A 13750-nucleotide genomic window follows, 5' to 3' on the forward strand; every position below is an offset into this window, starting at 1 on the left:
GCATTTTCTTGCTAACAAATCAGTTATATATGGAGATGTAGGTTATTTTCCATCTTCAGTTGTCTTTGATGCAGCATATGAAATAAATTAACTGAATACCACTATGTGAGTGAAAAAAAAAGTTGCAGGTGTTTTGTTGACATTCTCAATGCTTCTAAGCAAATATAATTTTTTATTTTAAAAAAAAATGTCTACTGGACATCTAGGCAGATGGAGAGGCAAGATTGCAGGTCAGCAAAAAACTGGAGCAGGAAAGATATATTTGAGAATCATCAGCAGAGAGGTGGTAAATAAATCCATGGAAGCTGAGGAAATCACCCAGCAAAGTAGTATAGAGAAGCAGAGGAGGGAGCCCAGGATGAGAACCCCAAGGGTCATCTACTTTAAAAGGCATGATCTGGAAATGGATCCAGCAAAGGAGACTGAAGGGAGCAGTCAGGTAGGAGGAAAAGAGTATCTCAACTGGCTGTGTCAAACAAAGGCTTCAGAGAAGGGGGAGAATGAGGATTGAGACAACATTATTAGATTTGGTGACTAAAGAGATCACTAGTAACTTTGGAGAGAGTAGTTTTCAGTGGGATGATAAAGTCAGAAACCAGATTATGGGGTGTTAAAAAAGAGAAAGGAGAGGAAGTGGAAGTACTTCCTGTCAATGGCCTTTTTTTGAAGAGTTTAACTACAAAGGGAAGAAGAGATATAGATGATAGCAGGGATGGAAGGATCCAGTGAGGGTTTTTTCAGGATGCAGGAGACATGGACATATCTGTAGGTAGCAAGGAATGAGCCAGTAGACAGGGGAGATTAAACATAAGTGAGAGAGTGGAGATGACAGAGAAGGAAAATCTTTTGGAGGAAATGGGATGGAATTGGGTCACTTGAACAAATAGAGAGGTTATTCTGGATAAGGAGTAAGGCCACATTATCATGGCAGAAGGCATCTAAGTTAAAGGAGGTGAGGAAGAAGGGAGTAGAGGGAACTCACAGAGAATAGCCTCAATTGTTTTTGTAAAATAAGAAGTAAGATTCCCAGCAAAGAGAATGAATAAAGGGATTCGTGGAAGGTTTTAGAAAGGATGAGAAGGTTTGGAAAAGCCACTGCAGAGAGTGAGATAAGAAGTTGATAAGAGAGGGGGTAGGACTGCCTAGCAGTACTAAGATCCCAGCTGAGGTTGTGTATCATAAATTTGTAGTGGGTCCAGTCAAATCAGATGCAGAATTGTCCCCATCATCTTTTAGCAGCAGGTATATAGGAATATATGGTGGGATTTAGGGTAGCTGGAAGAGACAGGGAATAAAGAGGAATAATATGTAAGAAAATTAGAAAGATAGGGAGGAACCAAGCTAGGATGAGCTTTAAATGCCAAAGGCAAGCCAAGAGGCATTTATGCTAAGCATTGGGGATACTAATGCCAGCCAAAAGAAAACCAGTCCCTTCCCTCAAAGAGCTTCAATTCTAATGCGGGAAGACAACAGATGAAAGAGAGAGAAAGTACCTGAAGAGGGGCATGATGTGGGGATCGGAAAAGTCAGAGACAGAGCTAGGGGGAGAATGAAGGTGGAGACCCCAGGAAGAATTCACCAGTGGGAGAAGGGGCAGAAATGGCAGAGGGAAGTTCTAGGTTAAGATGACAACCAAGGCATGGTGGCAAAGTCCAAAAAAGAAAAAGCAGTCAGGAAAGGAATACTAAACAAAGTTGAAATTTTATTCTGGAGGTAACAGGAAGACACCAGGATTTATTAAATGAGGAGAGCGAGAAAAGGAGGCTAACACCACAGTTTAGGAAAATCACATCTCAAGAATATAAGTATGATATTTATAGTTCTTTGTGCTAATTTAAAACACATCAGTTACTCAAGAGTATTTCCAAATGGAAAGGAAAATATCCTGCCATAAACAGATGTCCTAATACTGAAATCTACTGCCGAGTTCTTAACGTTATTAGATCTAAACGTTCTCCTAGGACCTCCCAGATATTGGCCATCACACTTTTATAGCCATCACTGTAATTAAAGTTCACTTTTATTCTTGCCAGTCTCGGTTTTACAGTAGAAATTACATGAACAGATGAGGCCAGCTTTGAAGTGTCTGTAATCAAAGTAATTGCCTGTTCTTGTTGAGTTTGTTATGAGGGGCTGAGGGCTGCTGGCTTCGCCACTCTCCTCTTGTAGAGTAGGAAAGGAGCAGCCCCGCTCACAGTGCAGAGGGAAGATCCAGCCCCCGCCTGAGCTTCGCAGCATCCTTGAGGCTCTGACACGTGAAGGTCAGCCTGGCTCAGAGACTTCTGTGACGTCGTGACTGGTGTGACTTCCACAGAGTGCCCGGGACTGCGCCTCTTTCTGATGTGCTTCGGACAAGAAGCCCAGGAGCTGGGAAAGCCAGATACTGCTGGGGATGAAAACATCTCCTGGGTTTGCAACACCTTTATTAGAGGGATCTGCTGTCAGCCAAAGTCATCCATCTGATGTAAAGGCATGTCGATATCTAGCGAGAAGCGGAAGCTGGGTTCGCCTTTGTTGCTAGGAGTGCCAAGAAGCAAAATGATTCAAGAGGTGATGTAGGCAAAAGAGCAGAGAGACCGAGTCATGGATTTAGAATGGGAAGAAGCTTCAGAAGCCAATTTACAGATGAGAATACTGAGGCCTGGGGAGGCCAAGTGAGAGCTGCGGTTTAAATTCCCTGACCGCAAATCCAGCATGATTTCTGCTGGGCAAAGCTTACTCCCATATAACTGCTTGGAAGTTCTTGTCGCTTATTCAAATTATAGAGAAGCTGTAGACACAAAGATGGCTACAATGTAACAAGAACTACTTACTGCTGCTGCTGCTCATACTAGCACAAAGATGAATATGTTGTGATTAAAATAATTAAGTTTAGCTCGGGAGAAGAAAAAACTTTTTCCTTTCTCCTTTTTCACCAAGATGGGAGACGTATAGGTGTGGTACATCACATGCCCTGCCCAGCTTGGTTAAAATGTTAGTTTTCTGTATAGGCTTTTTTTCCTTCCTTCCTCCCTCCTTCCTTCCTTTCTTCCTCCCTCCCTCCCTTTTTTCCTCCCTCCCTCCCTGCCTTCCTTCCCTTCTTTCTTTCCTCCCTTCCTCACTTCCTTCTTCCCTCCTTTCCTTCCTTCCTTCCTCCCTCCCTTTCTCCTTTCCTCCCTTCCTTCCTTCCTCCCTTCCTCCCTCCCTCCCTTCCTTTCTCCCTCCTTTCCTTCCTCCCTCCCTTTCTCCTTTCCTCTCTTCCTTCCTCCTTTCCTTCCTCCCTTCCTTCCTTCCTTCCTCCCTTCCTTTCTTCCTTCCTCCCTCTCTATCTTCCTTTCTTCCTTCCTTCCTTCCTCCCTTCCTTTCTTCCTTCCTCCCTCTCTACCTTCCTTTCTTCATTCCTTCCTTCCTCCTTTCTTGACATCTTAGTAACCAGATATAAAATAATATATATATATAAATAATAAATATAAATAAATAATAAAATAAAATAAATAATTAAGATATAACAAATATCAACTTAGACTACACAGTGATATCTACCTGGGGAAAGGTTAACAAATGTCTTTGATTAAGGATAAGAGAAAACTCCTTCCAAGAGAAGAGTGGCAGCACCCAGCATAAACCAAACAACAACAATAACAACAACAAAAAACAGATAGGGGTTAGTGCTAGTATTAAAATCCAATGAATTGAGAGAGAAGCAGAAAACCACTATGCAAGAGGTCCAGGAGAAAAGGTCAATATCAGATGAAGAAGAATATAGAAAGTTATGGAGAAGCTGATTATTGGTAGGACCATCAGTTTATATTTTAATCTACTGCTAAAATAGACCAAAAAAAAAAAAAGACCTAATAATCCTCAGCTGCTATGTTTCCTCCCATCTCATGTAGGATACAATATTTTCCCTATTTTGGCTTTATTCCATTCTGCCATAGAGTTAATGTAAAGGTATTCCAATGTATTTTGCTGTAATTATTGTATAATACCAAATACTTATGCAAGTCATTTCTCCTTTGCTATGATATGATCTCCATTTGGCAAGCAACACACTTGAATCACACTAGTTATCTTCCCAAGGGTCTATTACTCAGGGTTTTGCACGTATATTAATATGCAGTTCAATAAATATGTAAATGAACTAGTTTTTGCTTTTAAATTAAATTTGGAACTAATTAACAGAACACTACAAATAAACATTTTTTACATTCCACATGAGGTGATGATCTTAGAAATGTATTTTACTTGAATTCATAGTTAGCCTGCAAATACTGAGTCACCAGTAATATAGATATCTGCTTGATCCCAAGAGGGCAAAAGTAAATTATTTTGTCAAAATTGTGCTTTGGTAAACCATATTTTGTGAAACCCCCTTTTTTGTTTCTTGCCATTAATACCATTACTGACACTTACCTGTTTGTTTGTTAAGTTTATATATCAGATATTAAATCATTTCAATTGTTCAGTGCTCAAAGAAAAAATGTTTATCATTTGATTTGAAAGATCTTGCCATCACCCACAAACAGATATGTTCAAGAATTCTGAAATCTTACCTAACTATTACTTATTGGCTTTTCCCCTTGACTTCCCCCTCCCTTTAAATGAACTTACTCTTCATTTCCACAGTGACTTTGAATCCCTTACCCCATTCCCTGCACTAGGCACTCTCTCCTCAGCTCTCCATCTTGGCTCTTTGGTCAATGAATCCAACTCTGTGCTCTCTTCCTCTCTTTAATGCCTAGAACCCTTATCATATCATATCATATCATTAGTTCAAGCCAACCCTCAGCCTTGGATCACAGCCACCACTTACCACCTTTACTCCCACACAAAAATGAGGAAACTCCACTTTAAGTCCCAACTTTCCCTCCTGATTCCAGTGTTTTCTTTCTCTTAATTCTCTTTTTTATTCTATACATAGCTTGTTTGTACATATTTGTTTGCTTGTAGTCTTCCCCATTAGACCGAGAGCTCCTTGAGGGCAGACACTCTTTTCTGCCTCTTTCTGTATCCCCACAACTCAGAGCAGTGCCTGGCACAGAGTAGATGCTAAATAAACATTTATTGGTTGATTGACTGATAGAGCTAAAACACATAATTGGCATGGGAGGCAGAAATCTTTTACAAGAGAATTAATCTGATTTTTTTGCTTCTTTACCCAAAGAGTTAGATGGTAGATTCTCAACCACCTGAATCTCATATGGGATCATTTTGCTCTAAGTACACAGAAACTACTAGGTAATTCTAAAAGGGATTTAATATTGGGACTCAAAGGGGTATAAGTGTTTTCAAAGACAAAAATTAAGACCTATGTATGTATTCTGAGTAGAAACAAATCTATCGACTGTTTTGCCAGTGGCACTACCACCCATAATTAAGTCCCATTTTCTAGGAATTTTCTAAATTTTTCTGGCATCCTTCTTATAGATTCATAATCCAAACCTAATGCTTTCTGAAATATTTGATACTACCTCAGGAAGAGCCTTCTCACAGGATTATCTGACTATAAATTTAGTCTTGTAAGTGACCTGAAAGTTCATCTCATTCTACTACTCATTTTACAGATGGGAAAACTAAGACCCAGAAAGACTGAGTGACTTGCCCAAAGTCCCACAAATAGGGCCAGATTTGAAGTCAAGTTCTCTGATTCCAAAAATAATCCATTCTCCATCATCTCATTCTACTTCCCAAAGAACTGTTTTTTTAAATAATCATGATATTTATACCATGCTTTGAGGTTTATAAGGAAATTTATCAATATTAACTTGTTTTATTCTCACAGTAACCCTGGGAGGTAGGTGCTATCATTATCCTCATTTTACAGACAAAGAAACTGAGGCAGCCTTAAATGATGGTTAATGGTTGGTAAATGTAAATTTTAAATTTTTTAATTTAATTTTTTATAATTATATATAATAAATTTAAATTGAAAAAAGGAAAATGATGGTTAAAAATGATGAGGCAGGTTAAATGATATGTCCAGGGTCCCATAGCTAGTAAGTATCTGAGGTCAGATTTGAACCCATGAAGATAAGTCTTCCTGCATCCAGCCCTCTTTCCACTCTGCATCATTCAGCTGCCCAGGTCTCTAACAGAATAAAGGTGGGAAACATTTCTCAGAAATGTTTTTGAATAGAGACTTAAGTTGGTTTCCTGATTTCCCTGGCACTTTAACAAAGGAATCTTATCCTGTCCCACAAAACTCATGAACTTTTCAAAGTAAATTACTTAAGTGCTGTCAAAGAAAAGTAATGCACTTTTCCCCTGGAGGGGGCATATAATTTTAAAGTGAAAGCTAGCAGTGTTGTGGGAAATTAGGCTTGCTTTCTGGATCCCATCAGGGAAATCTGGTGACAGTTTGTTTCATTTCCATCTCAATGCCCCTTGAGAACTTCCTTTGATGATGATGAGAATGATAATAATGATAGCTGATGTTCTGTAGCACTCAAAGGTTTAAAAGACCCTTCACACCCCTATTACTTGGGAGCATCACAATAAAAAAGCCTAAGTACTAAAGGTATTGTCATTCCCATTTTATAAGTAAAGAGATGGAGGCTCAGAGAGACTCAGAGAGCCCCTGATAACCCAAGTAGCATCACAGGATGAGTCTGAACTCAACTTCCTAACTCCAAGGCCAGTGTTCTTTTGACTATCACAAAGCTGCTTCAAGAGAACACCACAATAGTTGAGTAAACAAATAAAACAAATCTTCTAAATCACTGTAATAAAATACAGAAAACTCAACCACCAAGATCTCAAGGTTTTCTTATTTCCTCTCATGTCAAATAATGACTCCTTTGCCAAAGGAAGAGAAATGAATGCTTCTCCCAGGTCAGTGGATGGAGATCTAAGCACCAAGCAGAATTTCTTCCTCATCTCATTGCAACAAGGAGAATCTCTCAGGAATAATGCACCGCTCACTCACCAAATGTCAGACTTGGTGTCATAACCTTGATGTTTCAGCGCTTCTGGGCTCATGTAGTAAGGTGTCCCCGTGAAAGTTGTGGCCAGGTCACACGATCCCATTAAAAGTCGTGAAACTCCAAAATCCCCTCAAAACAATAATTAATTTGGTTATTATTTTTTTAATCTACTTAATCAATTTAATATATATTCTTACCATACTCTAGGAATTAATGGAATTAACACTGATTTTTCCCCTAAATATTCTTTTTCTTTGTTTCAGGGACTAAATATGTGCTCTTTTGCTCTTCATATAAGACCCAGAATTCTAAAGGAAAGGTCCTCAGTATGGATGGATCCCATGGAGGAATTATGGGGAAACACCAAATGATAAGGAATGGGACAGCTGGATCAGTACTTGCATTCACAGCATCACAAATGCACTGAAGTATCCATTAAAATACTTAAACACGTTATTTATCAAAGAAAAAAGTTATATTGTTAACTCAAAAATTATCTAATAATGGTAAAAACCTTAATGCTTCAAAGATCTGTTATTTAATTCTCATTACACCAGTGAAGATCAAGGGCCATGTATAATTTTAGTGGATTGTCTTCAAGGACTGATGTGGTCCAAAAATCAATCGCAGCCAAACTGGTGATGAACCTCAGTGGTCACCAACATTTGGCCAACAGTGGACTTCTCCCTAGAGAAGTGTCCTGAGGAAATGAACATTGGGTACATGTGTATGAGTTGGCCCAAAGAAAAAAGGATGATCTCATGGAAGTTAAATTTGTAATAGTCTGTAATTTTGACAGGAATAGGAAAAGTTTCAGCTTCACCAGCAAAAATGAAATTTTAAGCACAAATGGAAAATCTAGGGGTTTCCAAGACAAAACTATACAAATTAAGAATCAGATTTCTGCTTGATACCTCTTCCTTATTCTTGCCTAGTTACTGTTGCTATGTTTTTTGCTTGCTTCTTCTATTTAAAAAAATAGAAAGTTTAAATTAATAATCCAATAACTAATCACCAAGGGTGGGTACTGGGGTCTAAATAATTACCAGGAAGGACAAAAGGTGAGCAAAACCATTACATCCATACTTTAATTATCTGTAATAAGTGCTTGTGGACATGAGAAAATAAGCAGAGAACCTGTAGTAATCCATTAAGTCAGGAGACATGTCCAATTAATTCCAAATTTTCTACATAAGTGGGCATATACTTTTTTTCTCCCATTTAGAGAGTAGAGGTTAAAAAAACAAGATAATGGATTTAGGTCTCAAAATCGATTCAGGCTTATTTTTTATAGTTCAGGTTTATGTTTATAGCTTATGAGAGATTATAACATTTATAAAGTTATGAATTCCTGATAACAAACCACTCCCAATACCATCCAATTTGATTAGTTATACAGAGACAGAATTCAGTCATTCACTACTGCACAATTCCCAATATAAAGCAAACTCTTACCAATTTTAAGTAGATTATTTTTCAAAAAAATATTCTTTGCTTTTAGGTCTCTATGGAGTATTCTCCTAGGAAGGGAAAAAAAAACCACCTCAACTTCATTTCAATCATGGAACTGCAAATTTGCAAATACAACTATTATTATATGCTATAATTATAAAGTCCCACATCTACATTTTTTCATATATATATATATATATATATATATATATATATATATATATATATATATATATATATACACATTTTCAATGTCTTATTTGGAGTCTGGAATCATTAGACAAAAGTTTAAATGATTATCATATTTTTTATAGAAAACTTTCAATGTGGGGAAATTTACTTGATTTTAAGTGCAAAATACATCATGCAACTATCCAAACAACAGAAGATTAAAGGATGTGTCCATGGGAATGTTGTGAATTTGTATATGCTAAGAGACAAAATGTAAATAAAATCCTGACCCTGTATTACTTCACAAGCATATTTTTTAATGTAGTATTGATCTAGAGATAATCATGATTTCAGATCTTTTCAATAAAACCATTCATTTAGAAGATGATCTTGGGTAGTGGTTCTCTGCCCAACTTTTTGGTCTGAGGACTCCTTTTCACTCAGAGGGTCATGTTTAATGATGTTTCCTGTATTGGAAATTAAAATGTCTTAGGGTTATTATGAAAATAATTTCAACTTCACAGATCTTTTGAAAGAGGCTTAGAAACAAGATGATTTTATAAAAAGGTGAAAAGATCTGTGGGAACTGATGCATAGTGAAATAAGTAGAGCTGGGGGAACATTGTACACAATAACAGAAATATTGGACAATGATTATCTGTGAAAACTTGGTACTCCCAGCAATGCAATGATCTGGGATTATCTTAAAAGACATGATGGGGAATGCTAGCTACCTCCAGAAAAAGAACTTTCACATCAGTGTATTTAAGGTTTTATTTTGGGGTTTTGGTTATATATGAGTTTGCTCTTACAACAATGCCAATATGGAGGTGTGTTTTGCATGAAATGAAAAAATATTTTTTAAAAAAAGGGTCTTGGGGAGCCCCAGGGTTCCCTGGGTCACACTTTGAGAACCTCTGGCTCAAGTGCTCTAGTTAAGTAAATATGTCATATAAAGAAATGTTCTTATTACCCAACTTTAGATGACTGAGTATGTGATGAATTAACAGTGATCCTTTCAGAAAATATGCATGCTATATGATTATGCACAATGTAAATACATAAAAATAATAATCATAGTTCCATCTTTCTTCTCCACACCACTGTTCTGGCTGTGTGATATATTTCTACTATCTCCATGTCTTATCATCTCTGTTTTCTTTCAAGATTTGATTCAAGCACTGCATTTACTATATTATGATCTTTCTTGGTCCCCCAGTTCTTAAGGTCTTCCCAACCCTCTAAGGTTATCATGTGTATCACCCCTGTAGCAGTTTTGGTATATACCTTTATATGTGTAGGCATCTCCCCCATTAGAAGGTAAGCAACTTCCTTCATGGCAGGGATTGTTTTAGACTTTTGTTCCCTTGAATCCTCAGTGCCTAGCACATAGAGAATTGAATGAGGTCATACTAGTCACTCAGGCCCCCACAGGCACTCTGCTGAACTCTGTTTACAAAAGGGGGATGGGGGAAACAAAAAATAGCGCCTGACGTCAAGAAGCTTACATTTTGTCAGGGAGACCCACGAGCGTAGGAGAGAAGCTAGGAAAGATTTTACGAAAAAGTTTGTACCTGAGGTGAGGCTTGAAGGAAACTAGGATCCTAAAAGGGGAGGAAGTTTTGGTATAGAGGATATTTTGCACAGAATTACGGAATTTGGTGATAGGACATAAAGGTTGGGGAACATCTAATGGACCAGTCTGGCCAGGATAAAAAGTTTCTGGGGCCCTGAAATATCCTTTGAGAAGCTGGAGTCACTCTCACACCATAATGAAGCACACATTCCCTCTATGTTTCTGTGGAGGAAATTCCAATTCTTTAACTTTGTCTTTATTGACTATCCTCCATCACCAAGGATTAAATAACTTTAAAAGTTGCCACTGCCAAAAAAAAAATGTCATCCTCAGGATTAATTTTTTAGGATGAAAACTCAGCTTAAGAATGTTTCCTTTTCTCCTCTCACTCTATACTTTCTCCCTTGGTGATCTCATTGGCTCCCATGGGTTCAATTATCATCTTTGGGATTCCCAGATCTATATATCCCTCCTGAGTACCAGCCCTCCATCACCAAATGTCTTTGGAACACCTAGAACTGAATGTTTTCTAGGCATCGAGAATTTGACATGTTCAAAATAGAACACAGATATCCTAAATCCTCAAAGCTCCACTTCCACACTTCTCTGCTATTGTCAAGAGCTTACAACCTCATCATTCTAATTCTTCACTCTTACTTAACCTACATTTCCAATCTATTGCCAAATGTTTCTATTTGTACTATATCTATACGTCCTCTTTTCTCCAATTCACAATCCTGGCTCAGGACCTCATTGCCTTTCTCTAGAACTAATGCAATAGCTTTCTAATGCTTTCCTGGCCTCAGTTCTTTCCCTACCAAAATCTACCCTCTACTCAGCTGCCAAATGCATTTTCCTAAGGTTTAGGTGTGGCCATGTCAGTCCCCTACTCAAGAAACTCTAGTGGCTCCCTATTGTCTGCAATATTGAATGTAAAGTCCTCTGCTTGGCATTTGAAGCTCTTTATTACTGGACCTTTGTACCTCCACACATTCTATGATCCAGCCACCCTACCCTTTTTCTGTGTGTCCCAGAAGACCCTACATATTCTGTCTCTGTACCTTTGTACAGTCTTTGTCCTGTACCTGAAATACTCTTCCTTCTCACCCCTTATATTTTTGCTTACTTCCCTCAAGACTCAGCTAAAATCCTACTTTCTACAGGACAGCTTTCTCAGTGCCCCCAGATACTAGCACCTTCCGTCTAAGGTTACCTAGTCTCTTGGACAAACCTAGTTATTTGCAAGTCATCTCCCCCTTTGGAATGTTAGCTTCTTCACATCAAAGATTGTTTTTTGTCTTTTTTTGCATCCCTATTGCTTAACATAATGCCCAACACATAAAAGACTTTTAATAACTCAATATATTTGTTGTTGTTCAGTCATTTTTCAATCATAACCAACCCTTCATGATCTCACTTAGGGTTTTCTTGGCAAAGATACTGGAGTAGTTTGCCATTTTCTTCCCCAGCTCATTTTACAAATGAGGAAACTGAGGCAAACAGAGTGAAGTGACTAGCCCAAGGTCACATAGCTAGTTAAGTGTCTGAAGCTAGATTTGAACTCAGGAAGATGTCTTCCTGACTCCAGGCTGGGCACTCTTATCTACGGTGATACCTAGCTGTTCAGCATTAATGTACTATACAAATATTGATGTTAACTAGCAAATACTGTTACTATGTAACATTAAAGGATATTAATAAATAATATTAATGTTATTTAGGGAACTTGAGGGTGTTACCTAAATCTCCCTGTTTTATCTTGACCTGGACCAGAGCTAAGGGAAAAAAAAGGCACCAGAACATTTGCCTACATCCAAATAATTGGTATATTTTTCAGACTTTTATTTCCATGGCAGTAAAAACATAAAATAAAATAAAATGCAAGCTCTAATATGGCTTCAGGGTTGAACTGTCTCTAGATAATCCTGCCAACCAAACCCCCATGACTGATACCAGGCCACTCATAGAGTTTATCCCAGCAGCTGGTTCTCTCTATTCCTTTAACCTTGAAAAGCACAGAATGATGGTGCCACAGAACAAATGCCCTTTCTGAAAGAGCCCAACACCACCTGATATGTTTTGCAATCTAAGCCCACTTAAACCCCAGCCCTTCCAATTAGCAGTTGCTCTTTCATAATAGCTCCAAGTATTTTCTACTCTTAAAATATCATTAATTAGAATTTATGTCATCTATCATAGAGTAGGAACCTTAAAAATAAATTCCATTAATATAATTAAAAAGAGGCCATGGAGAAAAGCAAAGCCATAAAAATAATGTTCATCTCTAATTCTTAGCACCCACTATTATTTTCTCCAGATCTTTTTTCATTTCCTGAAGTGATGCACAGAGATTTTTTCGAAGGTATTTTGCATAGAGCAGCCAAGCAAGCCATTTCTAGTCCATCATTTTCCCAAGTAATTTACTTCCCATCTCAGGTGAAAGCAATCTATGTCTACAGCTCATTTTAATATATACGACTGACAATAAAAGGGAAGACACTAGCATAATAAATACTTTACAGACAGCAGAATTTTTATGGACTGCCGCTTGAAATATATGTTTAATACTCAGTGAAATGCACTTTTGAATTTGAATTGCTTTCCCAAACAGTAGTTCTGACAAAGAAGTTCCTGAAGGAGAATTTCCTTAGACCTACATTAAGCTGGAAATTAAACAGACATTGAATAAGATAGTCTATTGGAGGGGAGACAAAGTGTAGGAGGACACATGCTAGACTTGGATCATAGGATTTAGAGATGCAAGAGTCCTCTGAGATCACCTCATTCAGCCTCCTTATTCTAGAGATGAAGAAAGCCAGAGAGCAGAAGAGAGCCAAATGGAGGTCCTTAGACCGCAAATCCCACATACCTTCTACCAGACCACACATTTTCACCAAAAGTCATTTCACCAAAAATGACTTTCTTTCAACTTGAAAATGTATATATCAATATTAAATTATATATTATATAGAAATATGTCAAATATATATTATTAAAATATATATTCTATATAGACACTGGCCTTCTTGCTATTCCTGATATACAACACTCCATCACTCACCTTCCCTGTGTCTTTGTACTGGTTGTCCTCCATCCCTAGCAGGTATGCTTTCCCTTCTCAATGGTTTCCCTAATTTTGTTCTAGACTGGGTTCAAATCCCACCTTCTTTTGGGAGACCTTTCCCAACTCTAGTATAGCATAAAATTTGAACTTCCTCCCTGAAATTTTTCTAATCAGCTCATGATAGTGCCTTCCATTTACTCTGTATATAACTTGTGTGTATAATGTTTGACATATTGTCTCTCCCATTAGAATGTGTGCTCCTTGACAGCAGGATGGTGCTTCTGCTTTAATTTGTAGATCCAGGGCTTTGCACAGAGAAACCACTTAACAAATACTTGTTCACTAATTGTAAATCTCTGCTTCTCCATGATGTTCACAAAAAAGCATTTCTTCACAAAGTAGTCTGTTGTCAGAGGTTTTTGATAAGGCATAAAACTTACTGGAATCATCTATGGCAAAGAAAGTCCTATCAGTGGAAATTAATCTTGACACAGGTGAAAGGGGTAAATTAGGTGGAATAAAAAGTTGGAATAAGAATAAGAAGTTTACCAGAAGAGTTTAATTTAGTGATTGGTATCATCTATC

At 37.7% G+C, this 13750-nt stretch overlaps 1 protein-coding gene across 15 annotated transcripts in view; it reads right to left on the minus strand.

Moving 5' to 3' along the window:
* NEK11 (NIMA related kinase 11) overlaps positions 1–13750 on the minus strand; it is a 388343-nt gene that overhangs the window by 281415 nt on the left and 93178 nt on the right. For 14 of the 15 annotated variants that reach the window (XR_001625257.2, XM_056800248.1, XM_007505104.3 and 11 more), the window contains 2 exons: positions 8358–8422; positions 6905–7031 (listed from right to left, as the gene is read on the minus strand). The exons of the other annotated variant lie outside the window; for it this stretch is intronic. Coding sequence is in view for 13 of the 14 variants with exons in the window: in XM_056800248.1 (XP_056656226.1) it covers positions 6905–7031; positions 8358–8422 (192 nt within the window). In the remaining variant the exon portion in view is untranslated. The remainder of the gene's footprint in view (positions 1–6904; positions 7032–8357; positions 8423–13750) is intronic. 15 annotated transcript variants of the gene reach the window in all.

This window comes from Monodelphis domestica, chromosome 5 (genome assembly GCF_027887165.1).
Source record: "Monodelphis domestica isolate mMonDom1 chromosome 5, mMonDom1.pri, whole genome shotgun sequence".
In the NCBI taxonomy this organism is placed as follows: Eukaryota; Metazoa; Chordata; class Mammalia; order Didelphimorphia; family Didelphidae; genus Monodelphis; species Monodelphis domestica.